This window comes from Larus michahellis, chromosome 9 (genome assembly GCF_964199755.1).
Source record: "Larus michahellis chromosome 9, bLarMic1.1, whole genome shotgun sequence".
In the NCBI taxonomy this organism is placed as follows: Eukaryota; Metazoa; Chordata; class Aves; order Charadriiformes; family Laridae; genus Larus; species Larus michahellis.
This window is the reverse complement of record NC_133904.1, coordinates 15,755,624-15,777,596: the sequence shown is the minus strand read 5'-3', so window position 1 is coordinate 15,777,596 and position 21,973 is coordinate 15,755,624. Positions and strand designations below refer to the sequence as shown.

Sequence of the window (21,973 nt, the reverse complement as noted above, 5' to 3'; positions counted from 1 at the left end):
TCGACACTAGAGAACTAATTTAAACTGTATCTTACGGCATTTTCAGTCAGTTAAGTGCAAAAGAAAATCACATTGAGAGGCCTTGAGAGGCTTCTTCCCAGAGATACCCGTACGGAATGTGGTATGTTCAACAGGTAACTCTCAGGAACATTCTGTTTGCGCTCTCGGGATTTAGGAGAAAGAATAACCCACAAATCTCAGACCTTTGATTTGTGTTTCACTTTGCTCTCTCAAATAAGCAGGAGGTAGTTCCTCATTTCATCGCTATGCTGAAGGTACGCATTGCCATGTACCCAATGAGCCTGTGCGGCCTCTTCATGTCAACATCTTATAGAAGTTATTGTTATTAAAAAGCAACGATATAGTGAACTTTTGAAAGCGGCCCACTGAATTAATATGGTAAGAACAGACTATAAATTCTGTTGTAAATCAAGAATTATCTGAAGTAGCCTATTGCTCTGGTATGAAATAAAACAAATTAAAGAAAATCAAAGCATTTTGTTTCCTAAAAAGAAAAAGCCATTTTGCTTATGAAGAAAGAAGCTGCCTGTAAGGGATGGGGAAGAGGTGCTGGCTCGAATCAGGCCTGGTTTAAATGCCATTTTGCTGCTTTCTAAGGAACACCAGGGCAAAATAAACTTCCATGGGATACATTCTGGCAAGAGGCATGCCTTTATCTTAAGCTAAAATAGAAGCAAACCATTCTATATACACAACAAAAAGCCTCACAAAACACAAAATTTAGTAAAGTTACAGATTAAAATAAGGGCACTGAACTCAAATCTTCTATTCTTTTTGAAAGCGGCAACAGTTCTGCTGTTTTAAAAGACAGAATACCCAAACCTTTTTCTTCTCAAAATCAAGTTTTTCCCAATTATTTAAAAAAATCCAACCAACCAGCAACACATAATAAACCCAAAAGACAAATATCCCTGTCAGGCCTCCCCATCGGCATGTTTAAAATGAACTATCATGGGATGGACTTCATGGGGCTTTTGGAAACACTGACTTATCTTGCAAAGCTGAAAGCATTACTTTTAAAATCTTAACTATCTTCTCTAACACAGATTGGGAGTGAAGATAGTCGGTGATCTCTCTTGGGCAAATGGCAGGACTCCGAACGGCTGGCCATAAGCCAGCCAGCAAATCTCTGTGAGATGAGAAGCCTCTCTAACTCCTGGGCTGGTATCAGCACTAGGAAACAATACATGGATTTTAAAATGAACTAATGTGATATTTAGACCATTTAAAGATGTATAATTCATCTCTATTATGCTTGGCTTATCTAGCAAGCCGTTAACTATCCCTCTGATGTCATGCCAAGAAGGCCACCTGAGCCAAGAGATGTAGCCATTGGCAACAACGCATGGAAATGAAGAGACTTTAACAGCAATTTCTTGGAGTTGTGTTTAATTATAAACCTAAACAAATCTGCATGCTTTTGCTTATGCTCAGAGATACCAAAGTACTTAGCAGCAGCATAAAGTTTGGTGCTAGTGGCAGCTCAGTAATTAAAAATAAATGTATCTAGATCTCCCAAATGTCAGCCCATCAAAAGCCCCACGAGCCACCCGCTCTGGCCCCGAGACGTACCTGGCTGGTGTTCACATATGACCCATAGGGTTGGTAGTTTCACTCAGGCCAGGGTGGCTTCCTGGGTGCGGTGTTGGTGGCTCTGCCGATACGGCAGAAACTTTTTCTTCTTCCCTTCTCTTAAGGCAGGCTGCTTTAGGGTTTAGGTTTCGTTCTGCAACAGAAAAGCGATTCTTGACATGCCGTGGGCTGACAGCGATGGGAACACCGACACATTAACCCCTGCAGTGGAAATAGCTACGCAGCTGCCCTCTTCTCGCTCCTGTCCCCCGGTGAAAATGCAGTTGGTCTGAAGCTGCAGACCAGCACTACTCGAACTCCCACCAGGCATCTCCTAAACGGCTATTATTTTTTTTTTAAAAACGCCAAACTTTACTAGTTGCCTACATACACCTTCAACAAACTTGTAGAAAGCGCCTCCCTTGTCACCAGAAGTTGCTAAAGTGCAAAATGAGAACTGCCTGTAATTTACAATGTAATAAAGCAGAGATTTCTGTGTTTTGTTGGTATGTTGAGGTCATACCAACCTCAGTGACATCATGCTAGTTTTAGTAAGGTTTCCGCTCCTTTCTTCCCCTCGAGTATTAGCCCGCTGGTAGAACAAGGGAGGGGGAATGTTCTGAGTCCATAGTTCTCTTCATACCCTCAAGTCTGAGAAATCACCTTGTGCCCGTCTCACTTGAATCGAAGCAATATGATGACAGTCACACACAGCTGAAGGATTATTATTTTTTAAAAAAAACTGTATTTCCTCGCATATTAAAGCCAGAACTTTCTAACAGCCCATTGTGGACTAGCTATCAAGGTATTTCCAGCAGTATGTTTCCACTTCCCCAGTTAGCATCAATAGATACAAGGTTTGGATTGAGTTTTCAAATAGTGACCGTTTCTAAGAGTCAGCTGTTTCTGTTCTTCAAAACGGCTTTTCATGAATCGAAATCTAAAAGATGTAAATTGCAATGGCCAGAAAGACACACAAAAGGTACATAATATATTCTACCAGCACACGCTGAATTTAATCACCATTTTAGCTAGCTGTCAGTGAATTCTGTTTTGCTGTTTAAGATTGCAGATAATTTTAACTGCAAGGAGACCGCCAGAACTGACCAGAGAGCACAAGCCCTTCCCTTGCAGCGCGCAGGCACCCCTCCGCATTGCACTGTGCCGACCCCTGTGCATTCCACAGAATCTAGCTGGGCTGACACAGGCAATTTCAGATGGACTCGCTAATTCTGCTTTCACCCAAGTCATCATCAACAGCCTCCTACTGCACTTCCTAAGGATGAGCACTCCCAGAGAGTCTACCGGGAAAAAAAACACGCTAACTTTTCTTAATCACAGTTTTCTTTATTTAAATGTGGCTTGCCTTGAAGTTTTAAAGAAGATTTAATTATGTGGAAACTTTGAAAGGAAGTTAATTTACAGTGATTTAGGAAACGGAGATAAAAATGCTAGCCTACAGTTGGAGCTTAAAATCTGAAATGTTTCATTTTGAATAGCACCAATCACAAAATGAGCAGCTTCATTACCAGCAGAGAGAGGAAATTGTCCACACAATTATACAATGCACTGGCGACAGCTCCTCCGGGCACCGCGCACAGCCCCGGCCGCTCACTTCCAGGAGCAGGTGCAAAGGAAGACGGGCGAGAGAAAAGAGGGAACGGCCTCTGCCCCAGGAGGCCCGGTGTGCTCTTGACAGGCTTCCTCCCACGCACAGCGAGGAACGGTGACATTTAAACTCGAGGAAGGAAAAGCTCTCAATTTACACTGCCTGTAGAACAGGGCCGGTTCAACTGTAAGTGCATCTACAAAAAGATTTCCACCAGAGACATAAGGTCCGGGAGCAACCTCTGACCAAGGCAAAAGTGACTTTATTCACTTTCACACGGGGCTCTCTGTGGATTACAGAATCTGTCAGAGCAGGGAGATGGACTTGATGGGTTTTAAACATTAAAAAACATGCTTGATAATGTTATTCTGACTTCTTTATAATATTCAACCTTAGCCTCCAGACCGTGGCAAACATTTTCAGACCAAAACAATTCCAAAAATCAGAGTCTTAGAGATGGGTTTTCCCACGGCACCTGCTGGTGTGTCATCTGCACAGTAACTGCTTGCTCTATACGTCTTGGAAGACGTCGGGCTGGAGACAGTGCGTTTGTTTATTGAAAACTGGGTCATTAAAACTCTGCCTGAAAACGTAGCATCTCCTCCTTACTGCAAAGCACATAACCTTGCGTTAAGTTATTCACTCTGTCACTTCCAATAAACTTCTGACAACCGCTTTGATCTCCTGCACAAGGTGCAAGCAACAAATTAGAAAATGGAACTAAAAACAAGGTACACAAAAAATAAAACACTACCATCATTCAGTGACATCAGTGATTCCAAGATATAGCGCGTTAAGCAAATATGACCACTGACATCACCCACACCTCAAAGCCCTTTCCAGTCACTCAATGCACTCCATCAGCGAGACACCGGGGAACGTGGTCATTCGCTACTCCAGGACAGCAAACCAGAGGACGCTCTCCTGTTCGAGTGCAGTGACACAGGACAGACTGGACTCATTTCCGTGGGAAGGGACCTACAACCACCACCTGGTCCAGCCGCCCGACCCGCTCCTCTGAGGGAGGTGCCTCCAACTTCCACACGTCTTCGACATGAGTTTAAAGGGAGACTAAAAGTCAACTGTAACTTCACTAACACACAGGAACGGCACAGTTGTAGAACTAAACATGACTCCTAGAACTCTCTTTCCTTAAGAAAGTGAACTGCACAAAGAATGCTTCCTTCTGCACCTACCAATAGGCCTATTGAAGAAGAGAGAGAAGAAATCAGGGGAAGGAAATACATGCAAAACCAGCATGATCCAATTAAAGTAGAAGTAAGTTTCCTCTCTCCTCCCCAGTATATATTTAGTGTAAAAACCTAAGTAAACATGTTAAATTCACTGCATTTTAATATTTCAATTATGTGGCGTTCATCTTAAAATAGATCTCTTATTTTTGCTAAAGCTTCTGTACTACTAAATACGTGCTTGTTACAATTTAAAGCAAGATGTGCCAATATTTCAATTTATCAATTTACCTTGAAGACTCAGGTGAAGAGACAGCTAATTGCATAGGAAGAAAAAAGAAAGATCAAAGTATAAACCTAATCCCCCCCACTTCTCCTCCCCTCTTTTTTTTTTTTTTTTTTTTTTAAGTAATTCTTTGCTTTTCCTGAAGAACTCCAACATTGTCACAGAACAGTAAACAAACTTTGAGTAACTCGTGCATCCCGTTGTGCTGATTTCAGGAGACTGACCCTGTTCCGTGAGTAAAGCCACCCTGCAAAGTGCCACAGCACAACAACGGGCAACTGACCTCTGACTTGCTGCTCTAGACTGAGGATGACCGCCACAGCCTGGTGAAGAATCAGCAGTTTCGTCTGGGGTTTTTCGCTCTTCAGATGAAGCTGACACATACGGCCAAGTTCTTTAAATGCCTCATTAATATCTCGTACACGCAAACGTTCCCTAGCGTTATTTGCCATTCTCCTCTCCTTTTCTCTTTCTATTTTCTGCTCCGGGTTTAAATCTTCATCTTCATTAGTACTGCTGCGAGAAAGGATAAATAAGAGTATATTGAAATATCACTGGAATTTCAAACAATTGATTCTGCTGCTGGTGCAAAATTTTCAGTTGATGAAATTTAACTTCTTCCCGCTTAATTCATTTCATATTGAGGTATATTTAGATAACTAAGAAAGCAATAGATATCAATGTGTAAATATTCACGGTAATGCTTGCTGGTCCTGCCTTTTCCTAAAAATAAACGTTAAATGGTTTCTGCTTGAAGAATATCCACAGAATATTGTCTACAGATGGTAAATACCTCTAGGAAGAATAGTGACAACATGCTGCCCCTTGAAGCAAAACATGTCCCCAAACCACCACTTCACTCAATTACTGACAAATGTTCAAATAGTGAGAGAGAGAACCCAGCCATCTTGTCAGGTGAAGAATAAATCATTTTCAACAAATAGTTTTTACTAGTTTCCAATATGTCAGCTTATATAAAAAGGTATTCAAGTAATTTTCAATTTGATGTGCTTATTAAAAAGTTTTGGTTTTGTTAAAGACCTTCCTGGCCAATTTTAGATCTATTTTTTCTTCTAATACCCAGTGTAGAGCTGAACAGTTATATTTAGAATTCTTGTATCACTTCAAACAATTATATTAAGTTGCAAAGGCTTTTTTTTAAATACAGGACTGTCCAACTAAGTCTAAAACGGTGTAAAACCTCTGCCCTACCAATATTAATACTCTAAGATGCCATTAGCCACATGTGATGGTATAGACTCCGCTGCCTGTGGTTGCAAAATGCCGATTGTTTACTGCTATCTCAAATTCCAACGCTTGTGTCAGGCCTATCAGGGAGATCCAGGAGCATTCCACCCACTGTCAACTCCATGTTTTTTTGCCTGTGGCTCAGGAGGCCAAGTAGTGTTTAAGAAGGCTATTTACCCATGGCATCCGGGCCCGCGTTAGCAGGCTGCCGCTCTCCATCCCAGCTGCCTTGCATTTAGAAGCACAGCCCTGGCCCAGGTACAAAGTATCACAAATTTCTACCATTCCATCATCCTCTCTGCTGGGCAGGGCCCTCTCCGTCTTCTACTACTGATCCCTACAGGCAGGCACGAGGGCAGGCACAAATGTAAGGGAACACACACTTTTCAGGTGATTTTTCCAGAAAACGCTCTATCTTGTATTTAAATAGATACAAACACTGTAAACGATTTATCTATTTCAGCTGCCTATAACATACGTACTGACATAATGCAAAAACCTTGAAATCAATTTATCAAACTTAAGGACAACACACTACAGAGCTTTAACGAAGCACAAATTCTCTAGCTCATGTCAGCAACCCACCTTGTTCTGCCTCTAGATGAGACCTTGATGTCCTTCTGGGAGGACTCATCATCCGATTTCATGTCATCCGATGAGGGGGGTTCATGTATATTTTCATCCTTCTCCTTGTGTTCGGACTTGATTTCTGTTGGACCGATAGCCACAGACTGGCTCTGTAAGCCACCCGACAACGCTGCAAGCAACCAGAGATCAGTGTGAGCATCACAGGAGTGAAACGCTGAGGGGACTCTCAAGCAGACATTGTCGATGGGAGGCCAGAGCTGAGCAGAAGCCCAGGGAGACAACAGGAGGGAATACACTCTGGCAGCAGAAACGAGAGCAATCCTGGTAACGCTGCTGTGCTTGGACACGGGTCACGGGTTGTACAGGGATCATGATTCATACAGCAGCTCCATCAGTAACAGCTTAATCTAAGAAATACACTGCTAAAGACAAGAGGACGCTGAGCAAAGTGAGGAAATTTGCACCTCACGTCTGTGCTGCAAACCTGAGGGCAGAGCCACACGGACATTGAGGCTTGGGCCAAATGTGCAACACACACATCCCTAAATGGTGCAAGCATGCTAGCGAGTAAGCTGAATTCTGTTTTCTATAGCTTACTACTTTAGGCTAAAAATTGAGGGAACTGTAAACAGTTGCGTGGAACAACTTCCTTTTATCGGCCAGGCTGAAATCCGGCTGGAGGTCGCTCTGCAGCCCCCTGGCCAGCTGGGAAACGGCTGTGGCACTGCAAATGGTGTTGTGGCTACTAACGCCGAAGAATGTGGCTGTAACGCAAAGTCTTCTGCTGAAACTATACTGGGACAGATCTGACACAGGGACACCCTCAAAATTGTTGCAGGAATCCCTAACAGTGGTGGTTTATAGGATTTATAATTCATTTTTATTTCTCAACATTATCTACGTCCCTGTCCCGTGTTGATTCAAGTTTATCAAGATCTACAGCCCCATTGGCTCTGGATCATTGCAGACCCTGCTCAGCGTTTAACACAGCTGGGAAGTTACCTCTGTAGCTTTCTTGTGTTTTATGATTTAGTTCTGTGCTCTGAGCAGAAACCGTACTGGGAAGAACTGAATGGTTGCTGTTGAGGCTGACACTTTCTTCCCGGTGAGTCCCAACCTAAAGCAAAGCAAAGCAAAGATTTCTATTAAAGATGTGATTCAGATAAATAGTCCAAAAATAGAAATTTAAAAGACTTAAAGTATTTGCTGGATTAGAGACCCGAGTTAAAGTTCTAGCTCAGTAAAGGAAAGATTTAGCTGAAAGATGCTGTTACACTAAACCACTTGATCACACCATCCTGGATTAAGCTGCGTTTCAAGCAGTGACCAACACCTGTTTGGAATAACGTACCAGCCTAGCAACATTTCTCTGCCACACTCTCCCCACAGAACACTACAGGATTTTCTCCTGAGGAGTGTAAGATTTGATTAACCTTTGATTGCTTTGAACTAATACAATTATCATCTCTAGTACTTATAACATTTTGATTCTTAAAAAATAATCATGGGGAAATAATGGTCTTCCCCACATGTGAAAGGTGTGTATACCGCCCTGCCCTCATGTATACAGATGAGTATGTATACACATATATACTTATAAAACATAAATAACGTCTCATTTCTTGTTTGCTGAAACAGGATTAAGAAAGAACTGGATCTAATATAAAAATATTTTATTCACTTTAATAATTCTCTCTCGTTTTCTTCCTTTCTCAGCTAAATACATTTAGTTTAGTTCCATTACAGAACCTTACCATACGAAAACAATCCAGGCATCTAACTATTCTTACCTCCTCTCTCAGCATTTTCTAGTCTGCTCCTTCATAATACACCATGATTAAATTTCTAAGCAGCAAGCACTGAGATAAAGAGTCTAAATAATTCAAGTTTTTGCAAATTTAGAATTTAAGATGTAAGATAGCTATGAGCACACATACCTAAGCTCGAAGAGGCAAATTTGTTAAAAAACCTGCTGCTCAACACAGAATACTGTTATCAATGCAATCCTCCACAAAAAGAACATTCTTTTGTTTGAAAAAGGAAGAGGTAAGGACACAGTGCCTGTATTTAAATAACTTGGAACGCAGACCATTTAAAGCTTTTGATTCCTAAAGACATAAAAGTCCTTTAAATATTTATACTATAACCAACATAATACAATTAAACAGTTAAAAAACTGAACAAAGATGAGGGATTCTACTATTATTTGTATAGTTACAAAAATTGGCTACAGATGAAGCTTTTTATTGGAACAGTAGCAAACATGTCAACTAGAAGATTAAGCCTTTAATTAAATAGGTTTATTGCCTGGAGTTACACATGAGAACCACTGTTTTTCAATAAATCCTTCAATCCTAGTAAACTGCTGAGCTTTGAATCCCTCTTGAGTAATTAATGCAGCTTTTACCTTTCATGTCTTAGTATGGGTTTTACCCAGAGAGAGATAAATACCCTTATGCAAGTTTACCCTTTGTTTAATACACACTTGGTTCCTGAAAGCTAATGCACGGGAACAAGGAAGGGAAGGGGGAACCTCCCCGACAACCCACAACTACGATCAGGTCATTCCGGGCTGCTATTTGTAGCTATTGTTCTGCAGAAAATCTCCTCTTCTATACTGCCGAATATCTGTTGCTATTTAAAGTATATTTTATCTGCCTGTGTGTGTAATAGGCTTTGTTTGTGAGAAGTTCTACTACGGATACAGTCCCCGCTCGGCTCTTGCTAGTGCCACGAATCCACTGGGAGAAAGGAGCGGAACGCGGGTCCTCTGGCCTACGAGACAGAACTCTTTACAACAGGAACGTGAAACACACTCTCCACACGGAACCTCCCCGAATTCTGCCCCGCAGGTTGTATGGTTTATTTTCTTCTTCTGGTCATGCTTAGTCCTAACACACGAGGGTGCTTTTATTCAAGCTACAGACTATTAATCACTTCAGGGCCAGGTTTGTTCCAAAATCTACTTCTTAAAAAAGGCAAAAGTTTCTTAAAGCTGTGTACAAACGTAGCAGCTGCCAGGACCCTGGCAACTTTCAAATCTAGAGATAATCTAAAAGCGACAGATTGGCAAATCAGTTCTGATAAAGGCTGAAAATAGATTGGAGACAAGAACTGAATATGAGTCCATGCTCCAGTCCTTTGAAACAGGCTTACAAATTCAAAGCATACAATTTAGATTAACAAGATTTATACAGAAATCCTAAGAGCTAGTGTTACAAAACTGACCACAACATGAATTCTTATCTCTGATCTATGATGTACTAGAAAATCCAAAGAGGCAAACAAAAAAACCCAAAACAACCCAAACCAAAAGACTTGCTCCAAGTCCCTGTATCCCACGGGAAGACCAAGTGCTGTTTCCTATAAGCACCGGTTATCGGTGACTGCTTCGTGGCGCCAAATTAAATCTTTAGTGTCTCGAGCGTGGAGTTTAGAAGATTTATTTTGCTTTTCTTTCCCCTGACGCCCACCCCACAGATGAGGAGGCTCTTCCCCATCCGGATTTCAGCCCAGCCCAACCTTGGGCTTCCCTCAACCCCTCTCTGCGGGCCTTCCAGCCCGGCAGCTCCAACGCCGCCGGCACAAACCAGCCCGTGACATGTTTTATGGCCGTCACCGGCGAGTAGCGCCCAGACACGCGACTCCCTGCTGGCACCAGGGGCGCAGAGCCCTCCGCCCGGCCCCGGCACAAAAACGCCGATTCCCCCCAGAAACGCGTCCGGCCGCGGCGGGGCGCGCCAGCTGCGCGCGACGGGGCGGGGCGGGGCGTGCATTAGCATACAGCTGGGCGCCCCGCACCGCCCCGCGCGCGCCCGCGCCATCACGGCGGGAGTTAATTAACTGCCCGGCCTCGCTCCCGCGACCCCCGCGCGCACAAAATGGCAGGCAAACGGGCGGGGCGGCGGCGCGGCGCGCGGCCTGAGGCTTGAAGTTCTGAGGCGCAGAGGCAAAGGGGTCTGGAAAAATCCATGGGCGCAGGCACCGCGCCCGGTAAACGCGTGTCTCAGTCACGCACCTGTGCGTGTTTGCTCCCTACTGTGACCATCGCATCGATAGTCGGGGCCCTCGGCAAATCAAAGGGGTCAGAGCCCGGCACAAGCACGGCCTGGGAAAAACGGGGGTCTCCCGCTGTAAGACTGGGAGTCACCGGAATTTACCCCAGGAACTCGGCTTGTTTTTGCACATCTCAAGACTTGTGCATAGGACAGTCTGCAGCCACACTCGGACCGGTGAGTTTTAAAAAAAAAAAAAAATAATAGAGTGCAGAACTTACTGTAGTTGATTTAAGTGATAACATTTGGGATCTGAAACCAGAAAACCAGTTGAATATTTTTGGCAATGGAATAAAACCCTGGCAAAAGCAGGAGCCGGTGACACAGCACCGTAGGGAGGAGAACCCAGAGCGACGCTGGAGGAAAGGACCACCTTGTCCCGCGAGCGCTGGTCCTGCATCCCATGCTGCGGGGTTTGGCCACTGATTTTGAACTCTGAGCCATAAAAGCTTTTGAGAACTGGAAAAAAAATTAAATCAGGCTTTGTTCATATCCACTTTATGACTTATTCTAAGCATATTTAAAAATACGTGACTAGCTGGTCAGTTTCGCCGTGGTCATTAACATAATTTTAAGTAAGGTGAGCATAATTAAGATGATGAAAAGGGCTTTGGAACCAAGATTTTTACACTTTGGCCAGCTCAAGGCTGTTCAGTGGGAGCATGATCTGGGGAGAAGTACCACCACGGGCAGGGCTCTGAGCAAGAGCAGAGGTTGGTGTTGGCCAAGCAGCTGAAACTGCCCTCTGGGGGACATCACCCATCTTCTTAGATTCCTCTTATACCTGGAAAAAAACCCCTAGGACTTAAGGATTGAGTTTCATCCTTAACTGAGTTTCCAGGCCTTTTATTTATTTATTTTTAATCAATTCAGGCTGTTCTTTTTCCATTGTATTACAATGACAAATAAAAAGCAGCTTGAATAAGAACAAAAAGAGTATTACTTCTTAACTTCTCAATAATACATGAAATAAAATACAAATCAACTTCAAAGGCCACTTAGCAAATATTTGATGAGTTTGAGATATTAAAAATCTATTTGAATAAGTCTAATGGCCAGTCCAGCTAAAAAGAAAACAAGACCATTCAAAGCAAGCAGGAAATGAAGTCAACTAGAGTTTTAAAATAAATCTGGCTCAAAAATTAAGCAAATGTTAAAATAAAACCATGTCTGGTTACACTAATTACATAAAAAGGAGTTAAATTACTCATTTCCTAGCTCCTTCTGCCAACATCATCTTCTTCAAGGGAAATTCAATTTAATTTTTTTTTCTATTTTTTTCCTAAAGAACAAAAATGTTTTGTATAAAGATCCCCCCTCCCTCAACAAGGAAGTTTCATTTAGTGCTAATCCCAATGAACATTTCTTGACCACAAAACCCTACGAGCACGTCAAACAAAAACAGGCAAACACCCTTATCAGTGTTGACATTTCTCATTATGTTAGCCAACACTCATTATTTTCTTAAAATTTATCGGAGGTCCTCTAAAGTAAAGTAGTTTTTAATTCCTGAACAAAGTCTAGATCTTATATCCAGGTTGTGTGTCAAATTCTCTGCTCTCTCCTGCATTTACTATTTCAAGAAAAACAAATAGTAAATCCACATAGTTTGAAACTGATTATTGAATACTGTAAGAACTGCACCTCATAGGGGGGGGGGGGGGGGGGGGGGGGGGGCGTTACCGAAATGCAGCCGTCACTAATAAACTACTCAGTTTCCACTAGGGCCAGATGTGCCAGCCTCTGCTCTGTACATATTTCAGGATCCATCCTAAGTCATGCTGAATTCCCTTGGCTGCAAGCCATGTCAAAGGGCATGCTTTGGGGACTGGGCAAGGCCACGACAGGATGCCTTCTGTTGGAGCCAATTACTCTGATGTAACAAAATTCAAGTATAATCCAAGAAACTCTTTAGCTGACTCACTTTTCAAACCAAAACTGATCTGCAAGCTTGTTTCACTCAGCCAGGATGAAATATTAAAGCAAATCTTTTTTTCGTTTTCCTAATCTGAGTTTATTTCTAGCAGACAGCAAGCATCCTTCCATCGAATCTGCAGATCAATCATTAGATGATGAATCAAGTCTATAGTACATTTAAGTTACACAACTGCATTAAACTACAGCAGACCAAGGAACCTTTATTCATTTTGGAGAGTCATTTTCTACCATTCCTATTTTAATCAAAACTGAGTTGATAAAATATTTACCATAACTGAGTTTAAAAGAGAAACAGAGGTTTTTATCTACGTTTCAGCACTATCTGCATTTGAGCATATCTGGCTTAGCGGCATCAGAACGTTCACAAGCCAGACAGAGAACAATTTTGTCACTGCAGTTTCCCTCACTCACTCTACCCCACATCATTAAGACAGGGGGGAAGAGAGTTTTCTTTTGTATGACTAAATTTCAGTCTACCCCAGAACACTGTAAAACTTTCCCTTTAGCAGCATTCCTTAAATATTAAATGAGGCCATATTAAAAAAAAATTCTAAAGTATTTATGCATCACTTCCTTCATTACTAAAAGTAACTGTGAACTCGTATAGAAACCTGAAGTTGGGTACACATTTGGAAAGCACCCTCCTTCCCAAAAGCCCCCAGACACACGCAGCTTATAGAAAGTCACCAGTTCTTTTTGATGTTTACTGCAGTGGTTCTGAAATTAATATAAATGGATGTGTGACGCGTGAATGGGAGAGCCTGGAACTAATTCTGTTTTATAGAATACAAACCCTTCAGCAATTGGGGTACCTAATTATTTTGATGATAGGTGAAATTTTGCCTTGATCACACAGTACCCAGCTGTGAATCTGTTTTATAACAGAAAATTTCACAGCATGTAACTGGTCTTTAAAATTACGCTGGAAACATGCAAACACATGGCACCACTAAAATAAGCATGTTTTAAAAAGCTCTTTTTCCTTTAAGCGTTTTTGAGAAGGGAGGAATGAAAAGGAAGAAAAAGGGAAGTGAGCAATGCTACAAATAGACTTCATTTACTGTATAATGCTTTTAACATACTTCTGATCGATGAAAAGCTCGACTACATTTTTTCAGAACAGTTCACATTTTTAAAGAAACTAAAAGAGAGATGGATTGAATTATTTCACTGTTCTTGGGGATTAATCTAAAAGTTGTTTCCTCTTCATTGTTACTTACACTACAGCTGTGCTCAAACTCCTTTTCATTTAGAAAAAAATAAGTTTAAATTTTGAGCCTGCGCACACTATGGTTCCACATTCCAACAGCTTCCTCCCAGTCCTCTGCCAGCATCTGCTATTGAAGACTAGTTCCAATTTACAATAAACAGCTTTTCCAGACCAGAACACTTGAAATTCAGTCCTTCTTGACTGCTTTTCCCATTCAATCTCCCTATTCACCATTTCAAGGAGAAAACTGTTCTGCCAATTATTACACATCTGGAAAAAATGCATGTATAAGCTGAAATGCTCTCAGCAGAAAGTTTCAGCTTTCTGCATATGGTCACAGCAGGATTTTATGGGCCACTGACCAGGCCAAAATCTAAGTTTTCCCATCTTTCTCCTCCCCCTCCTTTCTGCCCACCCCCACCCCAACCCTCTAATTGGAAACCCATAGCAGGTGCAAGTGCTCTGCCATCTTTTCCTGCACCAGAATCTCCAGTGGTTTCTTCCTGATCAATATGAATCTTACAGTCCGGTTTTAACTCACTAGGCTCTACGATAATTTAAATGCATCAGCTGTAATTGCTTTGCATAAATATATACGCATTTAAAAATATCATTACCATTGATGCTTGTCTGTTGGTTGTTACAAGGCTAGATGCTCCATAATTTGAGTTCAGGCTTCCAATTGGCCCATTGTGGGATGGTCCCAATAAACTATGTATATCTCCATGGCCACCTGATAGGCTTGTTGAAGGCCCCACAGCATGATTTCGTAGTACATGAATGGCATCATCGAGTCTGTCCAAGCGATCCTCCATTCGAGACTGCTGTGGGGATTGAAGAGGGACAGTAACAGCCGTTACCGAGGAAATCTGCAGCCTCGTTGCACTGTTAACAGTTTCTACCTCAGAGATATTAAAGATAGAAGATGAGATGCGGTATCAAAAGACTTCGAAAGCACCTACCAGCACTACAAACAAACAGGAAAAAGAAAAGGTATCTGGAGATTTTGCTCAAGATAGCATTCATTCCACAAATAGGTGGCAGCTTTTAAAGTGAAGCTTATTATAAGGTTAATGTTACTTGGCTTCTATTACATGGCATGAACAAGAAAAAAAGGAAGTGCTACAAAATAAGCTATCTAATACAGGACGAGAAAGAATGATCATAAAATCAGCCTCACCACGTTGGTAACAATTAAGAGAGGCAGTGGCTTTTTGAGAACCTGTATTACAAAAAAGCTGGACAAAACTTAAAGTTATCATTTTCTAAAATGGATCCTTTAAACAGATTAGGTATTTCAGAAACAAAAGCAAGTTCTGTATGTTACTGCAGAAAAGTCTGCCTTAAAATTACTTTCCTTTAAAAAAAAAAACAGAACAAAAAAAACCCCAAAGCAAAACCAGTTCTGACACTGCAGCTCTCTAGAAACTGAAACAGCAGAATGTTGGAGTAAAAAGATGGGTCATACGCTATGCTAATTTAAGTTTTTAATGGGGAATCCGAAGGAAGCATTAACTGAAACACAAAAAGGCACCATCTAAAGTGAAATAGTACCTCACAGACATCCTTTAAGAAGGACATTGCATCTTGCAAATGCTCGTGAAGTTGCTGTTCAACTCGATTTTTCTGGCAAAGTCAAGACAGAACAGGAAGCAAAGCACAGGTTAAGATTAATTCAAAAAAAGAGGTGAGGAAACAGCTGATGTGCATGTCAGCAATAAATTGTTAGTCAAGTTAATGCAACAGAGATCTGATTATATTAAGATAAGAAAAGGCTAATATTTAACATTGCAGTTATGTTAGGATTCTAAGTGTAAATATCCATTATATTTAATTGCAAAAATACTGAAGAAAAGAAAACTGATTTAGCTTAAATTTATTCTTGTTAGACAGAAAAAAAGAAATTACATCTGTGGAAACTAGAAATATTAACAGGTAATCAAAACCTTCCCTCAAATTTCTCCCCTTCCTTCCCGATGCTGTGTCAGAAATTTAAGAAAGAAGTCAGTAACTTAAACCTTCTGTTGAATCTTCAAAACAAGAAAGTTTACAATGCTGTAGATTATTTCCTGTGTGTTTTTCTGTAAAATGCTTCATTAATTAATAAATGAACATTCACCAATAACAAATAATAATTACACATAAAATATATGATTACTTTAATGAGAGTATAATGAAAACAAGCCCAAGAGACTACCATTTCGGGGAGAGAGGGGGAAGGACAAGTAAATGCGAAGGCATGAAGTCTTTATCTTTTCTCCAGACTGAACTTTAGATAAGAATTAGCCATGGATTTGTGAAAAGGTACCAGAATCTCATAACAGCGCTTTAGCACCAGCTGTCCTCAGCACAGAAGCCTGATGCCCAAGGAACAGATGGTGAAAGACACACCCTGCCCGTCTTATATTGTTCAACTGAACAGGCCATTTGTTAGCAAAGAATTCATTTGTAATGCTATCCTACTGTTTCCTTTAATGATATGCAGGATTTATACAAAACCAAGCCTTCAACTCACAAGTAAAAAGTACTATGTTGCTTTCAGCAATTCTTACCAAGGAGTGTAGAGAGTTTTCATAGTTTGGAGATGAGGGGGCTTGTCCTCCACTCCGAGACCACTGACTGGCACCTGTCAAAACGGTCTAGGTTAACACACAGATTCAGGCAGCGTAAGTGGGAAGCAGAGACGCAGTATTTCTCAACGTAATTAAACCTAACATATTCTGCATAAAGGTAAACTAACATATGGGCATACAAAGGAGGACAAATTCCTTCGTTCTGCCTTACCGAGGGATAATTTTAATATCCTGGCATCTGTAGGGTTAGACACATTATTGATGACAAAGCAGTGGTATCTTCAAAGTACTTCAACATTAAAAAAGTGGACTAAACAGACACACACTGTATCTGAAATACCTGCCTTCTGCCAGTGTCACCATAAAAAGATTGCTGAATTCTTTCTTCTTCAGATTATGTTCAGTATATGTAGGCATATCTTTAATAGTGTTAAAATACAAAACAAACATATTTAAAGAAATCAAAGAGACACTGTATTAAGGGTAACTGGAAAACCATTTTTATGCCGCCTCTACTAAATAAGTAAACTTAAAACTAGATTTAAATGCTTTATCTTGTCTAGTTCTATATTATACCATTTTAGATTATAATGCATTCCAAGTTTAGAAGAGTAAAAATACACCTAAGTCATTCCCATTTGTTATTTCAGATATATTTAAGGTAAATTGGTAGCTAAAGAATCATTGACCGTGCAACAAATCGACAATTATATCTATATTACCTATGCACTGCAAATTCAAATACATATCTACTCTAATCTGACATAAATATACCTAATTACTGCATAAAATGTAGAAATAATTAGATGTGAAATGCAGTAACTAATAAAGCAGTACTTTTAAAGCAAAGCCTGAAGTAGTACAACGTGTATTTTTCTCACCAACTAATAATGCATCTTTTATAAAGATACCACATGAAATTCATGTCCATTAGAGACAGCTTCCTTTCAGCCATACAAATGTAATAATAAAGCAATTACATTAATAAATTATGGACATACAATCCAACGCAGCTCATTAAAGGAAGAGCCTGTGGGCTTGTTCTTTCAATAACGGCCAGAGCTGTACGTCTGGAAAACTGGGAAAAGGTTTAATAACATTACAGTTCCTTTGTTCAGAGAGCTGCAAGTAGTTACCTTTTAAAGAAAGGGTTTTATTTAACAAAAAGAGTACAGCCTACATAGCTATTAAAATACCTAAATATTTCCTTTCTAATTAAAAAAAAATAAACCATCTCCAATTTCATAAGAGCCCAGAGCTGCCATAACTGCTGGAATTCTCTTTTAAAATATAACGACATCAGTGAGTAAGTTTATAATTACCAATTTTCACTTCACACAGCTACTCTGGGTCTGCATCTGTAGTCTCCCTCTGCATTATTGTCATTCCTGAACTTGGGAATAATGCTTGGAGTCCCACTCATTTTTGCAAAGCATTAATGAAACAACTTTAGAATATTTTGGCTAAGGGTAATGTTCAAATTTTTATCTGGTCAAAATTCCACTTTTAGAGACAAGACCATAGTGGAAGCTTTGATGAATGCTCCCTACTAACAGGGCTGAGTGCACAACTTCCTACAACAAAGCATCAGCTGAATATTAAGCGGAAGGGCAACCAGTTAAAAGAAAGCAAATAGACTCAACACCTGTGCATCTAGTCTGGTAAGTTTGTGAAGGTATTTTTTAATGGAAAAAGGTACTATTTCCTTAACGTAAGCCCAGAACAAAACTCTGAGTGGGACTTCTCACAAAGGAAATAAAAAGAAAAGGAGGGAGGGAATACTCAACTCCTCCTCCTCTCCAACTCCTCAACAACCCAATTGCAACCTGCAGTTTTTAATCACACCTCTAGTACTGCTAGTGCTCTTTCTGAGCCATGGCATATCTGTCTCCATGTCTGCGCAGGTTGCCAGATGGCACCCATTTCCTGCTTTCCTCGTTCCACTCCCCCTCCTAGAAGTTTGTGCATGAAATCCACCAATTATGTTAAAAAGCATCCTGGCACCACAAGCCCTGCAATTAACAACTGCAGCTTTTAGTGCAGCACCAACATAGCAGCATGAAAAAACAAATAAGCCAGGCAAGTGTTTGGATTTACAGGGGTCATCGATAATAATCACTGTGGTATTGTTCTTGCTCTCAGTCTCCCCAACACTAATCCCCCACAGCACAGGCTGGGTTTGCATCCTCAGAACCCACCAAACCCTTCCGAATACCTCTGATCCCAGGAGAAGGATTCTTAAAATACCAAAGCTCCCACCATTCAGATCCGTATATAAAGTTCAAATACATAAACACAATAATTAAAACTATGCAAGAAGCTTAGCAAGCTTCTGTAAAATCAGAAATTAAACAAGGGCAGGGAAGACAAGACACACACTATTGTCTCCATACTTGGGGAGTTTCATCAGGTTGTTCTCAAAGCTTTTACTTAAATCAGTAAAAAAAAAAAAGTTGTTAGTCCTTATTCAGTAACCTAAGAGCCAAACAGTCAAACATGAGCTTGCATACTTAAGTGTCTCATGAAGTTAGTATCTCTCAATGCTTTAAATGGCAAATAGCATGCTCCTACTGTAATTTACAATTAAAGGATAGGTAAATTATGACTTAGTCAAGCCTATAATACTTAAAATGCTAAATCAACAAAGAACTAACAACTGCAAAAGAGGAAAACCATGATGAAGGCTAAAATGCTCAAAAATACATTATTTTAGTATACATAAAACATTTGTTTTATCTGCAATAACTTTTTGGGTCAGGACAGAAAATAGCTACCAGGAGTATAAATAGCAATAAATATAGTAGTAATTACTTTACATTGTGCTTCACTGTGTTCTTAGTGACTCATCTGGGAATAAAGATAAAAGTCCAGATTCATAAATGAAGGTAATTAACTACTGGAGCAATTTACCAAAGGCTTGATAAATTCTGTATCCCTGGAATTAAAGGGGGTGGGGTGGGAGGGTCTAACTGTAAAGCAGATGCTAAATTTGGGCCTGAGACAGATTTCAGTATTATTTGCTTGTATCTACTACTGTCTCAGCCATCAGAATCCAGAATACAGGACACATCAAAGCGGAAATTTTGGAGAGTTTTACATTTGATACAGGTTCCAACAGACAAAGGCATCAACAGCAAAGGGAAAACCTGTATTTTGGGGACCTCAAATTTGTATTCTAAAACCAGAAATTAGCTAGTGCTTTCACGCTTACAAAATTAAGTGTGGTATCTAATCAGGTAACTCCAGTTGGGATCTTCAAAATTTTAAATACTTTGAAATGTCAGAACTTCCTTCTTCCATCCACAGAGCTCTTTTCAATATTTGTTTTGAAGTTTAAAAGAAAATAATAATAATAGTAATCTTCTGGTCTGATCTGCCTTTTCGGTACAATAAGGATACACAAAACATTTTTTGCCAACTGTAATCACTGAATCAAAAATCCCATTAATCCCAACGTTACTCAATTCAACATTGCTTTTTTCAGTTATAGAAAAAAAATGCCCAAAGCAGCTGCTCAGGTATGCCAGGTCAGATATTCAATAATCCACTAAGTCGGCAGAAAACCGTAACAGTGTCCATTAAACAAAAGTGCAGTATGAATGATGAAAGTTTTCTGAGTGACCTTGCATATATAGATATGCATATTCACATATGGATGTATATGACTGCGTTTTGTGTGCAATAATGTTACTAATTTATTCATCTAGATTACAAAAATGTTCAGCTAAGTTCATTTTGTACACTTTTCACTATAAGTTAATTTTATTTTTTTTATATAAAGCGAAACAGTCTTGCAAAAGAGTGACCAATGGCCAGGACTCTGCAGGGCTACATTAAACAACAGAGAATGGGAAAACAGACTGTTGTATAAACGTTAAATAATTTACCAAATTGCACTATAGGAAAGAACAGGGTTAACGTTACATCATCTTGCTTGTAATTCTAGTTCTTTGTTAAACAACAAATTTAAGTCAATGGAGCTTTCACAGTCCTCTCTATATGGAGAACAGCTGTTCAACTTTTACTAGACAGCTGAGGCCACAGTGTCTGTGAAAGCTGCACTACCCACTAATAGCTGCAGGCAGCTGCCCACAGTTCATCTCCACACTGGAATGCTTCTTCCCACATTCACACTACAAACACACAAAGCACAGGTGACAGAGGTGGCTGCAATACAGAGCATTTATTTTGAAAAATGCCAGAAATTCTTCTCCCATAGAATGAAAGCATTCATGAAAGATATGAATGAAAAGCTATCCTGTGTAAAAATTGGATAGTCTCATAGCCTACTATATTTTAATTAGAGGGAACACACATCTGCTGTGTTTGTCAGTGAAAGCTGACGCACAGTTTTAACATACAGCTTTAGAAAAAAAACCTCCAACCAAATCACTCTTATTTCTCTCCAATGGTACAGGTCTGTACAGTTATCTTTATAGCTGTGATATTCAATGTTTTCAAAGATTATTTTAATAAGCTAATTTTCAAAGCCAGTTGCCAGGATTTAAGTGAATGCTCATAACAAAATATTTAAGAATCTGGATTTATAGATCTGGGTTTCCTACAATGGAAAAATAATACTGCTGATTTCACTGTGATTCCGAACAGGATGTTTTCAAAACAACAAACAAGTTATTGACAAATGTCTAGTCTCTACCTGTAAGAGGCGATGGTGATCCAACTGGTGTTGATGGATTCGATGGAAAACTACTGCTGGTATGATCAGGAGAATAAATCTAACAACAGACAAAAGAGACTGTGTATCAATACATGTCATAATACAAAAATAGCTATTAGGATTCCTTTTCATGCTTTAATTGTCACTCTTGCTGCTGGATTGATAAAAAAAACCAATTTGATCCTTCAGTGCCAGCTCTGCTTTATTACACTTAAGGCTCTAAAAATGTCCAGAGAACTTTCATTTTCAAGCAGCTGTCAAAATAAGCAGAGCCTGTATTTGATAGCGACACAAGCATAACTCATCTTCCTTCCACTTTAACAGCAGCAGAAATTCCAGCCTTTTTATCACTGAAGGAGAGCAATATACATAAGAGTTAACAGTACACAGATAATTAGAACAAACACAACTTCAGGATAATGGGGAGGAATAATGACTTCCCAAACTTTAGAGAGAGATGTTAGCAGTCAACACATGTTATCTTCTAAAAATTAATCCTTCACAAGAGCAAATACCAACAAAGTATTCAGCTCTAGTTACTGTTGGTACCTATCAAATGGAAACCATCTGAGATTTTGTTGCTCTTGCAGCACATACAGTTTTTCTCTCTTATTTCTGTATCAATTGCTCCCTTAAGATACTAAACCTCAACCTGCAACAATTCATTCCTCGCTATTAATGTAATTAAAAAGTCTTGATAAAGCAGAAGACATTAGTGCTTAAAGCTTTAATTAAAACTAAAAATTTCAAGATTCTTGGAAAATTCAATTTGTGAAGGGAAGCGAATAGGTTTAGAGGCTGACTATGGACTTTAGAACATATTTTTATAGGTCATCAGTTCAAACTTGTTTTACTTGAGCAGAGAGCAGGATTTGTTAGTCATCAGATGGCAGTTAAAATAAAATAAGAAAAAAAATAATCTTCGCTGGCAGTGTGGCTGATGTCTCTTCACACAGACAATATGACAGTTCAGCATTTAGCTGACAATAAACTGGGACTTGGTTC

The 21,973-nt window shown here is 40.0% G+C and overlaps 1 protein-coding gene across 19 annotated transcripts in view; it reads right to left on the bottom strand.

Annotated features, from left to right (window-relative positions):
- Positions 1-21,973, bottom strand: part of TCF12 (transcription factor 12) — a 165,289-nt gene that overhangs the window by 2,365 nt on the left and 140,951 nt on the right. For 7 of the 19 annotated variants that reach the window (XM_074601842.1, XM_074601843.1, XM_074601841.1 and 4 more), the window contains 8 exons: positions 20,948-21,026; positions 16,270-16,343; positions 15,272-15,343; positions 14,335-14,541; positions 7,517-7,631; positions 6,512-6,683; positions 4,962-5,194; positions 1,594-1,747 (listed from right to left, as the gene is read on the bottom strand). In XM_074601842.1, the coding sequence (XP_074457943.1) occupies positions 1,605-1,747; positions 4,962-5,194; positions 6,512-6,683; positions 7,517-7,631; positions 14,335-14,541; positions 15,272-15,343; positions 16,270-16,343; positions 20,948-21,026 (1,095 nt within the window). In that variant the 3' untranslated portion in view covers positions 1,594-1,604. The remainder of the gene's footprint in view (positions 1-1,593; positions 1,748-4,961; positions 5,195-6,511; positions 6,684-7,516; positions 7,632-14,334; positions 14,542-15,271; positions 15,344-16,269; positions 16,344-20,947; positions 21,027-21,973) is intronic. The other 12 variants (XM_074601848.1, XM_074601852.1, XM_074601859.1 and 9 more) reach the window with 5 other exon arrangements.